We start from the raw sequence: 15,549 nt of genomic DNA on the forward strand, positions 1-15,549 counted from the left end.
CCTGAGCGGATGAGTAGCCCGTCTGCACTAATGCCTCGCTGTCGCGTCAAACACCAAGAAAAACTTTACTACACCAAGACAGGAGAAAGGAGGTGGAGAGGGACAGAGCAGGCTGGAGGTAAAGAGAGAATCCGTGAGACAGGAACAGAAGTAGGGAGGGAGGGAAGCCATACTAAGTGAAGAGGACATAAATATGGGAGGGCTAGCGCCTCAGCTGATTTGTAAACCACGTTTTGTTTTCCTTTCCTTTTACATTTCCACTCGGTTTCTTCACCAAATCCACGCTGCCTTTGATTTTTCTCTTTAAATATGGATCAGTATTTATATTTGAAACAGAAACATTGATGATAATAATCCCCACTAGCCATGCTGGTCGATTGTTTTGGCTCAGACTGCAATAACTACATGTTGGACAGACATTCATGGTTGCCAGAGGATGTATCCCAATGACTTTAGTGATCCTGGAATTTTTACCTTCAGTGCTAATACAGTAGTATGTTGACACTTCTGGTTTTGAAGTACGTTTTTTTTTTTTTAACTTTTGAATGGGATTTGTAATAATTGTGCACCACCAGCATGTCAAAGGCGTCTAATGCTTTAATTTACGACCTCATGCCTGCAAAACAGTTAGTTCTACATCAGCTGCACTTTGTGTTGGCATGCTGCCAAACTAATATTCTAAACATGACAAATATTATACCTGTTTAACACAGTCACTGTAAACATGTTGTAAGCATGCTGATTTTAGCGTTTATTCTAAACCACTGCTGTAAACACAGCATGGCAGAGCTTCTAGCATGACTGACCAAAGATTTGAATGGAATTGCTCCACTAATGCACTTATTAACATGGGAACATCTCTAAATTTACATTTAGTGATTTGACTTTTATCCAAAGCGACCCTCAAGTGAGGTACAAAGCAAGCAAATATCTAAGCTGAGGAGATGAACTTCAAAGTAAAGTGCTTTAGAAAGAGCTGTTTAATTTTCATGGGGTATAAGTGTAATATTTTATTTTGTATATATATATTTTTTATTTTATAGTTTTACATACAGAGAAAGATTTACATGCATTGTAGACCTGGATCAGAGAGTTCAGTTGAGCCGGTGCTGTTGAGTTGACCACTTTGTAGGCAAAGTTTTAGGCTTTGAACCTGATGCAGGCAGCTACAGGAAGAGAGATTTTAAAAGTGGTGTAATGTTTGTCCTTTTTGGCTGATAAAAAATGAGTCATGCTGCTGTAATTTGGATCATCTGGAGGTTTGATGGTGCATGCTGGTAATTCCATCAGTAAGACTTGGCAGTAATCCAGTTGAGATATGACCAGAGCCTGCACGATGAGTCTTGTTGTATAGTCCAAAAGGTATGGTCTGATCTTTGCCCTTAATACAAAGGAGATGTGGTCAGTAAAGCTCAGTTGATCATCAATGATCACCCACAGGTTTCTGGCAGGCTAAGTGGGGACAATCACTGTAGACCCTATGTTCAGGCTGATGTTGTGTTTTATTGAAGGTCTGGCTGGGAAGACAAGAACTTCTGCAATTACTGTATATCATTGTTATTCTACTAAATCCAGTAGATTTTACACAGGTAGATATACATGTAAATAGATTATAAAACACAGAGCAACATAAGCTAGTTTACAGTATAAAGTAGTTAGAATTAGCTCTTGCTTAAATTATAATTATCAATAATAACATATGCATTCCAAAAATAACATGTGGTTATTTTACATTATGGTATTGCTTTTTAAGTGCTTTTTATTTTAAGTAAATAAACACTTCCTCTACTGAGGCTGCAGACTTCTTCCTCCTCTACTTAAACTACACCTTCTTCTCTTTTCCTTCCATGTTTTGTATTTGTTTAATACCATTTCCCCTATCTCCTTGTCTTTTATGTTTTCTTCTCTATTTGACTTCCCCCTCCTCCTCTACAGTACAACCTACTCCTCCCATCAGTTAGTTAGTGGTGGTTAAGTGGAGGGGAAGTGAAAGGGATAGATGGTGTTAGCATCTGAGTTGTTTATGATGATGATAAATGTGTGTGTGCACGGAGGAAGGAGGAGGGCGTTGGCGCATTTGTGTGTGCGGCTGTGTGCGCATATGATGATGATGAATGGAGGGCTCCCACTCCACGCACTGCCAGTGTCTACCGCGTGCAAACATAGAGAAATGATTTGGGCCGACACACTGTCATGTAGTCTAATGCAGTTATATATCCTATCAACCAAGTGACACGCAGAGCAAGGAGGGAGGAGGAGGTGGTAATGGGAGAAGAAGGAGTTGGTAAATTAATAGGTGCCAGTGGACAGAAAACAAGGAGACAAAAGAAAGAGCATCATCCCGACTGTGCGCTGGCAGGAATTTTTCAATGAAGATCCTGCATCTAGTGTTTTTATTTTCATGAGTATTAAAAGTAACATTTTAATATAAGCAAATCACTGCTACAGTAATATTGAGTGACATGTTTGAATGCTGTCACCACATGACAGGTATCCATTCAACTGACAACATAAATAATGGCTGTAGTGTAAGCCGTGGCTTAGAGGAATGAAGTGGGTGTCAATGTTACCAGTTAGACTTGTGCATTTCCTGCTGTGTGGCTTACTAAAACCATTATATTCATAAGACGTTCAATCATTATTATTATTATTTTTTCTATCAGTCAAATGTTTTAGAAGATACTTCTTTCAAGAATGGTGTTACTCATTCAATTAAAAGAGCCATCCCAACAATACCTGAGTCCGGAGGATCCCTGCCCCGCTTGTTTTCTATTCCTGCCTCACCAACTGCTTACTATCTGGATCAGGTGGAAGGGCAGGGTGCCTCAGGATTGTGAAACCCCAGCCTTAGCCCATCCCCTGCTACTCAGAGAGTTCCCTTATTTGGAATTTTGTTTCGATTGGATGTTTTTGACAGTAAGAACAATATAGAATATTACCAACCCTATCTTTTAATTGGAGTGTGACTGGTTCATGTCATAATGATCTGTGATCTCTTAACTGTTCACCTGCTGCGATTTTGTCAACACAGTGTTTTATGGTAAAGAAGGAGAATGTGAGGTTCAGGACAATATGCAGGAGAAAACACGGTTTTGAGCTAGAATAATGATGATGATGATGATCATTATCATCATCATCATGTTGACAATGATTTTAAATAAGTGACAGTGCTGACTAAAGACAATATTGTGTGTGCATGTGTGATTACAGGCCGAGACCTAGCCAGCACAACTCTGCCAGGCTACCCTCCACATGTTCCTCCCACTGGACAGGGCAGCTACACCACACCTTCCCTCACTGGCATGGTACCTGGTGAGTATGCTCACACACACACACAAATGAACAAACCACCATTGAGCTGATGTTTCCTTTACAACAATTCAAATGATTTATCCTAAACGTCTCACCACATCTGCGACTGTACTTACATACCTGAATCCCCAGTGGATTCATGCGTGGTCTGTGTCCCGTGTGTGTGACTGTCTTAGAGGGTGTACTTCTGCTACGTCCTCTTTCTTGTCTGTCTACACTATGGCTGACAGTTCTCCCAGGGGGCCAAGTGGGTGCCTTGGTGTACATCTGTATATATATATATATATATATATATATATATATATATATATATATATATATATATATATATATATATATATATTTATATATCTGTGTGTGTGTGTGTGTGTTTGTGCTGGTCTTGCGTGTTTCTGTGTGTGTGTGTGTATCATTAGAAACCAGCCACAGTAGCACAGCTGTCCCTCCTCAACATTAGTAATTTGTTTTTAATGAGAATCACCAGTGACCCACGACTAATTCATTCATTCCCTTCCACTCCGCCTTCTATGCCGCTTTTGTGTTTCAATCCTGGACCGCCGTTCTTGTTCTCTCTCTCGCCCTTCCTCCCTCTCTCTTCCTCTCTCTCTCTCTCTCTCTCGATCTTGTGGTGGTCCTGGTCAGTCTGAGCTTTGCTGCAGAGGAAATAGAGGAACAAACACAAAGGCAACAACCAAAGTGCTACATAGTCAGAACAATGTTGTTTACAAGTTCTTGTCTCTGCCTATTCCCAGTCATTCAATTCGTGACACACACACACATACATACACACACTCTCAGTGGACATGTAGGAACAGCAGGTCTAAAGATGGGTAACCCTGTCGCCCTGTCCCCCTGCGCTCACCCCGTCCTCAGGTTTGACAGCATATTTGTGTGTGTGTGCATGTTGGGTGGGTGTATGTTTATGAGAGTGGTGGAATGCAATTGTTTGTGTGCTTGTGTGTTTGTTTTTGACAGCGTGTATGTGTGTGTGTGTGTGTGTGTGTGTGCGACCTTGACACTGAGCCACACAAGGGAGACCCATGATCCTCCTCTCCCCTCCTTCCACCCCTCTCCCCCCCACTTGTCTCCTAAACAACCTGACATGTTGCCGTCACTACGGTGATGACAAGGGGAGGATGTTCGCACCCAGGGATGCCATGGAGACCGCATCTCGACCCCACCTGACAGACGCAGCTAAACATACACACGCATAAGAAGACACACACAAACACAAACACACACACACACACAGCTGCACAAAGAATAGTGCAAGAGAGAAAACTTGGTTGTACATCCAAACCCACACATAAACAGTCTTGACATTTAAATTCTTCTCAGTGAATATTTGAAGCTGCCTGACTCCACAAGCTGACTAGAATGAGTGGAGGAGATAATCTCTCAACTTTGCTTCTCTGGCTTCGCCGTGTTTTATCTCAGCACTTCTTAGGCAAATTATCCTACTTTTTGTCCGCTCTGTCTAATATCATACCTTCATTAAGCAAGCAACTCTCTTCTGCTGTTCTCCTCCTCTCTCTCTCTCTCTCTCTCTCTCTCTCTGTCTCTCTGTCTTTCTCTCTGCAGCAGGGGGCTGACACTCAGAGGGGGTGTAGGAGAGCAGTGAGGCAGAACCGACAGAACGAGAGGGAGAGAGGAGGAATGGGTCGGGGGAGGTTGGAGGGAGGGGGCATGAGGGTCTGTGACTGTCAGCTATGGGAGAGGGATCCCCCGGGAGGAGTGAAGGTTCAGGAGAAAAGAAAGAGAGAGCAAAAGAGTGAAATGGAGAGACTGCGTAAAAAGAGGAGAAGAAATGGGGAAGAATGTTGTTTTGATTTGAAGGGTGAGATAGCGGGCTGTAGGGAGGCAGGAGGATGAGAGAGAAAAACAAAAAAAGAGGGGACGGAAAGAGTGGGAGAGGAAGACAGGAAGAAGTGTAGACCCCAGACAGTAAGTAGTAAATGAGGGAGAAAAGCTACGCTATCATCCTCTGTATGGCAGGACTGCTACAGCCTCACTGAGTGCTTCAGTCCAGTCCTAAACTAGTCTACAAACCACATGCAGCAGTATCTGTCTTTGAAAACAACACCTCTGCCACCCACAATGAATAATGTTGGATTGATACAAAATGACTTGGTTAAGGTTAGGGAAAGATCCTCTATTCATTGCTGTTTTACAACACGATCTATTCTTTTTTTCCTCTCAGGTGGAGATTTCTCTGGAAGTCCATATTCCCATCCTCAGTATTCCACGTACAACGAATCATGGAGATTTCCTAACCCCAGTTTATTAGGTAGGTAAATCCCATCTCTCCGCAGCCAGTCCCGCTCACCACAAATGGATCAATAATTGTGTCAATGAATTTCGTTTCATTTTACCTCACATCCCAGTTCCAGGCTTTCTAATACTCTCTGGTAATATGCTGTATCTTTCATGCTCCACTGTTCACTTTTTCACTGCATTACATTTCATTCTGCATTGTACCGTACAGTACAATACATCACAGGCGTACTAATGGTTCTGTGGAAGGATTTTTTTTTTTAAACGACAATTTGAGGTGTGAATGGATTTGAAGAAAATTGTGCCGGAGAGCTACAGAGACAGAGAGGAAGGAAAAGATTAGGAGGCATTTATCTACATCTCATCAATATTGCATATTGGGATTTGTGGGATTTGATGTGATATAGTTACCGTGGAAGAACCAGACACTGTAACTGGGATCATAATTTGAATTTGATACCATAAATTAGAGATCTCTCGTGTAAAAGCGATCGAAAGTAAAAGGCGCTGAGCCACTTGAAGCCACAATAGCTCTCACACAAACAAGAAGCATGAGTGCTGCTTCATTTGTTTGGCAAGTTGCTGCTCATTCACTCTCAAGCTGCCACCAGCGGGCGACATTAGCTTAAAGCCTATGAACTATTTAGACTGAGACGCGGCATGTGACATGACAGCAGTGATAGCACCGGACCTCGAAGTGAGGTGTAAGAGCTGAGACAAAATATACATCCTTGAGTATAAACATTTAAAGCATTTTTCATGTTGTTTTGAGGCTTAAAATCTGTATTGTACCTTCATTCTGTGTGTTCTCATCATTTTCATGTAGTGCTGGCTTGTACATTTTGTAAAGACTCATATTCTAAGTGCAACATTAACGCTGATGATATACTTTTTATCGTGTCATGTGCTCCCTGTGTAGCTAAAGCCTGATATATCTAATTTTGTGGTGGCTCAGAGCTCTGTCTCACATCAGTGAGTCACAGCAATGAACTTGGAGACTGTTATTTATTTAGACTATATCCCAAATGGAGCCCATACTGAAACGTAATATCCCAACATTGTCTTTACACATCTGCATCAGTATCTAAATTAAAACCACAATCAGTGTCAAAGTCATTGTCTTGGGAGGCATTTTAGAGGTCACATTTAAAGGTGAAATGGTCAAGGGGAGGCAGTGTAAAAGGTCAATAGGTGAGAGGGGTCAGTGCTGCGCTGACCTGCAGTGCACCCCCACACTTTCCTATCCTTTCCTCACCTCTCCTTTCCTTTCCCCTCCACCCCTCTGTCCCCAGTGTTTCAGCAGGATTATGGGTCTCTCCTGGGGACGGAAATCGGCTGCTCCTCCAGTCTCTTCACCAGCCAGGCAGGACAGATGCAAGGTAGGTGGTGAAAGAGAGAGAGAGAGAAAGCAAATCAAAGTAGCAAGAGGCAAATGAAATGTGTGCGGAAGATGGTGAAGTGATGAGGAAAGATGATGGCAGAGCAGAGAAGGAGACACTGTAAGGGACTTTAGTATGATAACGGATGAGTGGCCACATAATATGAGGACAAGATGCACATTAGGAGACAGTGAAAGGTTTAAGATTGATGGCTGGGGAATGGAGAGAGGCTGCGGTACAAAGGAAAGACGAGGAAGGCTGAGAAGTGACAAATGAAAGAAAAGGAAGTTAAATAAAGAGGCACAAGGGGAGAGAGGGCATCTAAGGTCCTGAGTGAGACTAAATAGTTTGTCAGGCCGGCTTAATGCCTCACTTCCCCAAAGAGCCCCCTGAGATTACCTGGACTGTGGACAGACATAACCTGTCAACACACAGCTGGGGTGATTGATGGAAGTGACAGAGACAGGTGTGTGTGTGTGTGTGTGTGTTTGGGTGTGTGTAGTGGCGTTTTTTTCTGTGTGTATTAAAGTGTGTGAGTGCGGGTTTCTGTGTATCAGTGGGGTTACAGTATTGGATTGACCTCTCCCCTGAGGAGAGAATAGACTCAAGGGATCAGTAGTAGTAGAGCTGTACTCAGTGTGTCAGCTTAGACTGTCACTGAGATCTCAAGTGAGTGTGTGTCTCTCTGTCTGTGTGTGTGTGTGTGTGTGCGTGAGAGAGAGAGAGTGAGCACGGTAACATTGAAAACGAAGCAGACAGAGTTCATTTTATTGGTTTGACATGAAAGAGAGACTAATTTTCTGTCATTATTTCATCAGCTCATGTCATCTCATCCCTGCCTTTCACTCCTCACATTCCCAGTAAAATATAATCTCCACAGAAGAATTGAAGCCGCTCATTCCACATTTACACTGCACATGAGCAAACTCCACGTCGTTACAGGATAATTCTGATTCATTACAACTTGGGTTTTATTTTTATTCGTTTTAACCATCGTTCCCATCTGACCGAGTTAATTGCTGAGATCGGTGACGTGACAGGATGGCTATAGAAGTGTAATTGGAAAAGGAACATGAACGGGAGCACGAGCCAATCAAACAAGTAAAAACTTAAAAGAGATTAGACTTAGTGCGGTGGTCGAATCCTTATGTTACTGTGAAACTGTTGGATTTGATAGGTGATTGTTGGCTTTGTACCATCATACCAGTAATCATAACCAACAGAGATAAAGCCGACAAGACCCAAGTCGTAATAAAAAAAATAAACTGAACTCATTCTCATTCTACACCTGATTATTTTTTGTTGATTCTCATTTAAGTTGAATAAATTAGACTTGAACGTGTCCGTGTCTCTTCCCAGGCTCACCATACTACTACAGTGCAACATCACGGGGGGCAGGACCTGCTGCCACTGCAACAGCCTCCGCCTACGACCGCCACTGACAAGTTCTAATGGGAGAAGAGGAGAATGAGGAGAAGGAGACAAGGGAGGGACGGATAGCACCAGCACTGCTCAGTACAAGCCAAGCCTGCGTACAATGAGGAGCAGATTGCAAATTTTTGACGTCAGTGAATTTTCTTTGATTGACACACCAACAAACACACTGCTGGGCTGCAACAGACAAACTGTATGGGTATTGAATTAATGTGAGGATCACAGAAAGAGCAGTGGCAATACCCAAAGCAAACAGAAGATTTTCTAAGCATGTCAATTTGGACCCTACCATAATATTTCAAGACCTGTCCCTGTCTTTTTTCTAACCAATCACGTGCAAATCTAAGAAGTTAGTGGACTATGTGCGCAGCAGTGACTGGAACCGTCTGTATTGTGATCTTCTGGGTAAAATGTTTTCAGGTTGGGAATATTTTTGAATAAATTATTTGTGCTAATTAGAGCAAAATCACTTTTTTCAAACAGTCTTTTTATGATCCGACATCAATCAATCAATTTTCTATGCTGCGGTCAAGTAAAGACAATCCAATTCTCATAATCTTGAAAGACCAAAATCACCATAATATCATTATTCATCCTACTCTTTTTGCTGTTGATTCAACAGATTTCCCCTGGGATCACAATGCCTAACAAATGGGATACCTTAATTTTTAATGCAAGCGTTCGCCAACCCCTGTCCCCCTTAGTTACTGTCGCAATGCCTGTCAAGCTTTCCATTCTCACATGGCATTTATACATTTTACAGTGAAACTTAACTTAATGTGGAGAGGTGCTGTCGACGCCTCCTGTGATCAGAAAGTCAAACATTCATTCTTATTTATTGTAATTTCCTAACAAAGGCTACCTGCAGCATGCACAGCTGTTGGGAGCTAGGGAGTGGATTGATTTCGAGTCCCTGGCACTAACTTGAGTTACATTCTGCAGCTTTGTAGCCTGTTGCTAATATTTTCATTGTGTTTTCATTTTTAATGTTATAAGAGGAAAGGCTTTTAGGATGGGGACTACTTTTAACTAGTGTGTTTACTAAAAGTAAGTTTATCTTGACACTGGCTTGAGCTACAAACTTTGTTCTAAACTGTGTCAGCATCCAGGGCCCACTTTCCTGGGGGCCATGAATATATTTTATGTATCTCCACAACCCCACAAACTATCACGGTGCTCAATGATGTGCTCTTGGACACTAGGTTGCTACTGTAGGTTGTAATCTAGTAAGTCAAATGCTAACATTAGCAGCTCACATTAGTTCATTTTTCATTTGGGAAAGACCAAACTCCAAACTCAATGTGTGAAGAAATCCAAAGCTTGACCGGTCTGCCATGGTTGCTAAGCCATAATTTGATATCAGTTGTTTGGGGATGGGGTTTTGCAAACAGTAGGGAAGCTGTGTCCTCTACATCTACATTTGCATTCAAGGTGGTTTAACAGGTCTTTCAAGCACAGCCTAAAGTCTGACCACTCCACTGTAGAGAGAAGTGTTCACGCCAGACCAAAATCAAAGGACCCAGGGAGTGTTACTGTACATGACGGTGCTATCCAACCTCCCCAGCCAAGATTTAGTCATGATCAAGAGCTATTTATAATGGAGGAGACACAGAGTAATATATTAAGAAGCTTTTCTGCGCTGCACTCCGTGATGAGAGTGAATGCCTGTAATGATTTATAATATGTGTCACACTGTTGTGCTAGAATAGTGATGATGATGATGATGATGATGATGATGATGCAGTGAAATATGAAATCTTAAAGACTTTCAATATGAAAAGAAGTTTTGTTTATAAATGTGATCCAATTGCAATTTTCTTGTCAATAGTTTGTCGCCTGGTATCAGTTGATGCAGGTGCCATTTAACAAGACGCCATTTTTATCTGCTTCGTGAATATTCAAAACAAGAGCTGGGAAGCAGCAGCAGCACCCTCTCTTTCTCTTTCTATCGCTCTCTTTCTATTTCTCTCTTTAAACTCCCCAAAGACGGGCCCCCCTAGTGGATCGGCTTACTAACTACAAAAGCACAAAGAGACTCAATCATCATATAAAGGCGCCATTTTACTTTTGTGGCTCTTTTAGAGCCATGAAGTACTTTTTTTTTTTTCTTCTACTCCCGTTCTTGAGTGCTTGTCCTTGTGCTGTTTGATATCCTGAAACTGTTCCTATAAAAACATTGCTTTTGTGATAAAACAAGTGAACGTTTTTTTTTTTTTTTTTGGTTTCTCTCCTACATCAGTTCTGCGCTGTGACAATGCATGACACCAGGGTCGAGGCCTTACCCACTCAATGTACAGACAGAGTAGGACAGATTTGCCCTTCGAGACTGATCCGAAATCGGTTTGTTATCCCTCCCAAACGTTCGAGGGCCCACAACGATGACCTTGTGAGAGGGCAATATCTTTCTAAACGTGTACGTAGCTTCCTGTCTCACTTCTGTCCACACGAGATTTGTACAGTAATCGGTGAGAGTCACAATGTCAGTAGCGATTTCAATGACTCACTTTTGACTTTAGATTTTTAGCGAAGAAGCTTTCTTTACAATTAAAAGATGAAGAGGTGTCTGGTGTTAGCCATCATCTGCGAGTGTTTACACATGTTTTGTTTGTTTTGGGTATGTGTGGCTGATTGTAGTGCTTATTGCTACTCTGTAGTTTTACTAGCTAACAGATCGAAGGCACCAAATCTGCAGCGTGCAACACAAAATAAAGCTATATAGACATACCTATAAACACTGGACAAAGATGTTAGTTTGCATATCAATCTGTTGCTTTTTTTTTTTGCATTTTTTGAAATAGTGATAGAGTGGATTCATTTTACATTTGTAGTTCTTCAAAGTTGTGCGTACACAACTCTAAACGAGATTCATACAGCGGCTTCGCTCGCTGTGCTGCCGTCATGGGCTCGCAGCAGGAGCCCTTCCTTATTTCTGTCTTTCGCTCTTGATCTTTCCGAGGCATTATTGAACCTGAACCACACCAGCTGAAAACAAGGACAGTGCCTTTAGTTTTATATGTCAACACCCCCCGACTGACCATGAGTCACTAAAACAAGATTCAGTGTCCATTCCTGTAATCCCCTAAATAAATCATTTCCTAACTCCCAATGAGAACACAGGGTTATAGATTATATAAAACCTGCCACAAATAAGTAACAGACAGCAATTTTTATATCAACATCAGTTAATAATTTCCACAATCCATCAATAAAAACAGGACCAAGCCCCAGTTCGGCACAGCACACTACTCCTGCACGATATCACGCCTCAGATGGACGGTTGATTGGTTTGGAGCATTTGTATAGTATTGAAAATACTCATCAAATGTAAAGTCTGTGTTCTTCAACACTGGACAGAAATGACGGCAAGTAGCTGTACAGTAGCAAGAAACAAACAGTCACTGGAGTGGTACTCTATACAGTTCAGTGCTGCCACTGGTTAGCACTTCATCATTAACATTAACAGCAAGCGTCCCACCTTGTATTGACTTATAATCTCTGATGGAATAATTCCTGTTTCAGTTCAGACTGTCACCAACTGGTGGATGAATTTAAATTGGCACAGATCAGCTCTACAACTCTAGTGATCCCAAAACCCTCCAGTACAACTAATAGGTTGACATTTATATCTGGACGACCTTTGGTTGCATAGGATTACATGCAGCTGCATCACCAGGCCGCTTTGTTAAATACTGCCAAGTTAACCCATGTAAACATTATGCTGTGCCTATTAAACATCCCCATGTTAACACTGTCACTGTGAGCGTGTTAGCACTGTGCTCGACGCACCACTGTGCCTCGCAGAGCTGCACAGGTGTAGACCCACTTTGCTACTTTACAGCTTCCTGTTGTTGTTTTTCCAGCATGAACGCCCCTGAGGAGATTTCCTGTCATCTGCTGAGTTTATATTTTCAACAATCTTTCATTACATTTTTTCTGTTAAGTCACTGTATCTGTGTCTGACTTCCAGTTGTACATGTAGGACAATAGTACGTGCTATGGTCCTGGACCAGGGCTAAATCAGACCCAGTGGCATGAAAAGGAGTGGCCACTGAAAAAATATACAGAAAAGCCAATCATGCAATGGACACACTACAAGTCTGTTTGGTAATATTGTTTTTTATTAACCAGAGTATCTTACAGTATAAAGGAATGACACCCTTTTACACACACACACACACACACATTACTGTAAACATGAAAAGATATTGATTGAGAGTCATTCACCTTGAGGAGGTGAAATCAACCATGCCTCCTGTATCCGCCTGCAAACACCAAACCGGCCAAACTCAATGCTCGTTCTTCGGTGTAGCCAAGAAAGCAGTGACACATTAATAGGATTATTCCCTAACTATGCATCTCGTAGTGACACAGCTTGCCTTGCCATTGATTTGACCTAATTGGTTCACACAGAGAGAGGGAATCGCTTCTGATTGGCCCACAGTTATTTTGATTGGCCTTCTTCACGTTGACTGCAGCAATGAGGGGGGGACTGTCGTTGTGGGTGGTGCTGTAGGAAGCAAAGGTAGGCAGAGGCCACACACACACACACACACACACACATAAATATAAGTACAGACATACCCTCTCTCCCTCCCTTTGTCCTTTGCAGAGTGGTGATCACCCCTCCTCTCATGCCCCTGTGTTCCCCAGGGGAGGCCAAACCTGCTGTGCCATCAGAAGCTCATCCCATCCTTTTTTTTCTCCCCCCCCCCTCCCTCATCCCTAATCTCATCATATCTCATGCACTTGTCTTTCCCCTTCTCTCCTCTCCTCTTCTGTAGCACTGCCACACCACAAGGATTAGGTACATTAAAACTATTCTGTTGATTTCAGACCTGTGACCTTCCTCAAAAAGTCCTCCCCTCTTTCCTCCGACAGCCCTATTAATCCTTTTTTCCTCTCCTTTCTTACTTTTCTCTTTGACTATTCAGACGTGATGCTCACTGTCCTGTCAGAAATTCTGCATAGGAATGAAGCGGGGTGTTTTGTGCCAAAGCTAGGTCATTTCAATGGCAATATTGCTGCTGATATCTTTCTTTGCCCAAGAATAGTCTGTGAGATCACATCTCGTGTTTAGTTTTCTCTTCATGAGGCTTTAGAGCGTTTAAAAACACAAAGAAACGGTATTGTATTTGCAGCCCTGCTTCAGTTTACAGTCCATGAAAACACAATCACATATGTTTTTTTTTAAAATCCCCGCTCCGAGTCAAATAGGAAACTGAAATAAATGCAAATTAGTGTTTTTCTTTATTATGATTTCTCACCAAGTGTGCACCGCCTGACTGTATCTCAATATGAATCCATCAAGATGGCTACTGCCTTCCTCAAACCTGAGGGGATTTCAGTATCACATCTTGACAGCAATTAGTGGCACAATCTGTTTCATGCTCGTTGATATAACTAGGCTCTGGACAGATCTTATTTTGAAGTGTTACAATGTTCTGTACGTCTTAATATTATTCAACTGTGGAAGAGGGGGAAACACACAGGACTCAGCCTATGAAAATCGACTGTGTTTTTTAAGCAGACGTTTCAATAATAATAAAAAAAAAAAATAGATAACATGATTTTTCACCTTACTGTGGCCTTTCGTGTAACAATCTGGAGTTTTTTTGTGTTCATGGCTTCCTATCTGGGGTGTTAAAGAGATATTTATATCTGTGATGTTATGGTAAAAAAAAAATATGAACAAACATAAGACAGTAAGAATTACATCAGAATGCAAATACAGATGCAAAGTTGGAATTAGGTTTTAACAATTCACTCACAAAATCACCTTCGAAATCAAATGCGACAAAAAGAAAAAAACATATCTGTAACATTCACCAAAGCCTGTGATGCCTGTTTTAAATGATAGATTCTTGTACAAAAACATATAAAAATAGCAGAAAAGACTTACTGACATACTGATACAAACACAAAATGAAGATAAGATATGCCTTCAAATATTCTGGAGGGGAGGATTTAAAAAAAAAAGTAAAAGATATGCTTCTTTAAGAAAATGTGTATGTTTTTTATTCGATTTTCTAGTAGTTGCAAACAAAAACTTGGTGTTTTTTCTCTTTGTGTGTTGTGTGTTGTCTTAATATTTGAATGTATTTTACTGCAGTGCGAATTTGCCAAAGATATCATATCCCCTGATTTCTCTCCTTTACTTTTTGGTTTGATTTTTTTTTCTGATTGTGACCAATTTTGTTCAGAAAACTGGAAATAAATGGTGAATTTGATATTATGCTTGTTTTTTTTTTTTTATATTACTATTGTTAATATTATTGCTATTTTATTTCCTGAGTTTAAGTTTACTGTGAAATATTAAATTTGCGGTTTGCTTGATGCATCTCTTCATACTCAGTCTGTGTACCTGTCCATCCGTCCACCTGAGTGACTGTTGTTAGTGAATTATTCCATTTATGTACCTGTAATGTGAAGCTAAGAAGTAATTATTTGTAAATATTTGCCATAATTTTATTGGTCCTTCAGAATAAAAATAATTTTTTGGAAGTTAATGGTTCTGCGTGCGCTTAACTGCATATTTACATATACACAACATGCATTTGGACATAAACATCACATTTCACAACATATAGCCTGAGCCTAAATGATCAGAGGCATCCAGAACTGGAGGTTGTTTGTGTCTCAGTTTGACCCCACAGCGCTGCTCCCATCTTGGGAAGACAGATTTCATCTCAGGTTGTCTGTTTGGGGGCAAGGAGGGGGCACTGTTAAACCCTCATTTCACCCCACCAATCTGAGTAAAATGGAGCGTCCCAGTGCTGCTGTCTTGGCTGCTGGCCGAGTCCAGGAGGGGCAGAGGTGTGTGTGTGTGTGTGTGTTTGTGTGTGTGTGTTTGTGTGTGTGTGTGTTAGGAAGGACAAGGTATGGAGAGGGGTGATAATAGGACACAAGCCACGACATGGTGAGAACACGCCACACACACAGAAAACAGCACATACCCAGCTTGAGACACAGACTGGGCTGTCCGCAGCTTGGGTGTCTGCCCACAGTGTGCATGTGTGCCAGCTAAAGGCAAATCTGTATGATAGAGTAAGAAGGTGTCACATGACAAAGGACAAATTTAACATACACTCACTTTCTGCAGAAATCAATGCTTGATTAAACTGCAAGGAAAGAGGCAAGAATGAGCTGCAGA

General features: G+C 41.5%; 1 protein-coding gene across 2 annotated transcripts in view; it reads left to right on the forward strand.

The window, feature by feature from the left end:
- Positions 1-14,860, forward strand: part of pax5 (paired box 5) — a 48,810-nt gene extending 33,950 nt beyond the window's left edge. For both annotated transcript variants that reach the window (XM_026360767.1, XM_026360768.1), the window contains exons 8-11: positions 3,211-3,312; positions 5,513-5,599; positions 6,879-6,965; positions 8,325-14,860. In XM_026360767.1, coding sequence (XP_026216552.1) covers positions 3,211-3,312; positions 5,513-5,599; positions 6,879-6,965; positions 8,325-8,407 — 359 coding nt within the window. In that variant the 3' untranslated portion in view covers positions 8,408-14,860. The remainder of the gene's footprint in view (positions 1-3,210; positions 3,313-5,512; positions 5,600-6,878; positions 6,966-8,324) is intronic.
- Positions 14,861-15,549: the final 689 nt, after the last annotated feature.

This window comes from Anabas testudineus, chromosome 1, assembly GCF_900324465.2.
Source record: "Anabas testudineus chromosome 1, fAnaTes1.2, whole genome shotgun sequence".
Taxonomy (NCBI): domain Eukaryota; kingdom Metazoa; phylum Chordata; class Actinopteri; order Anabantiformes; family Anabantidae; genus Anabas; species Anabas testudineus.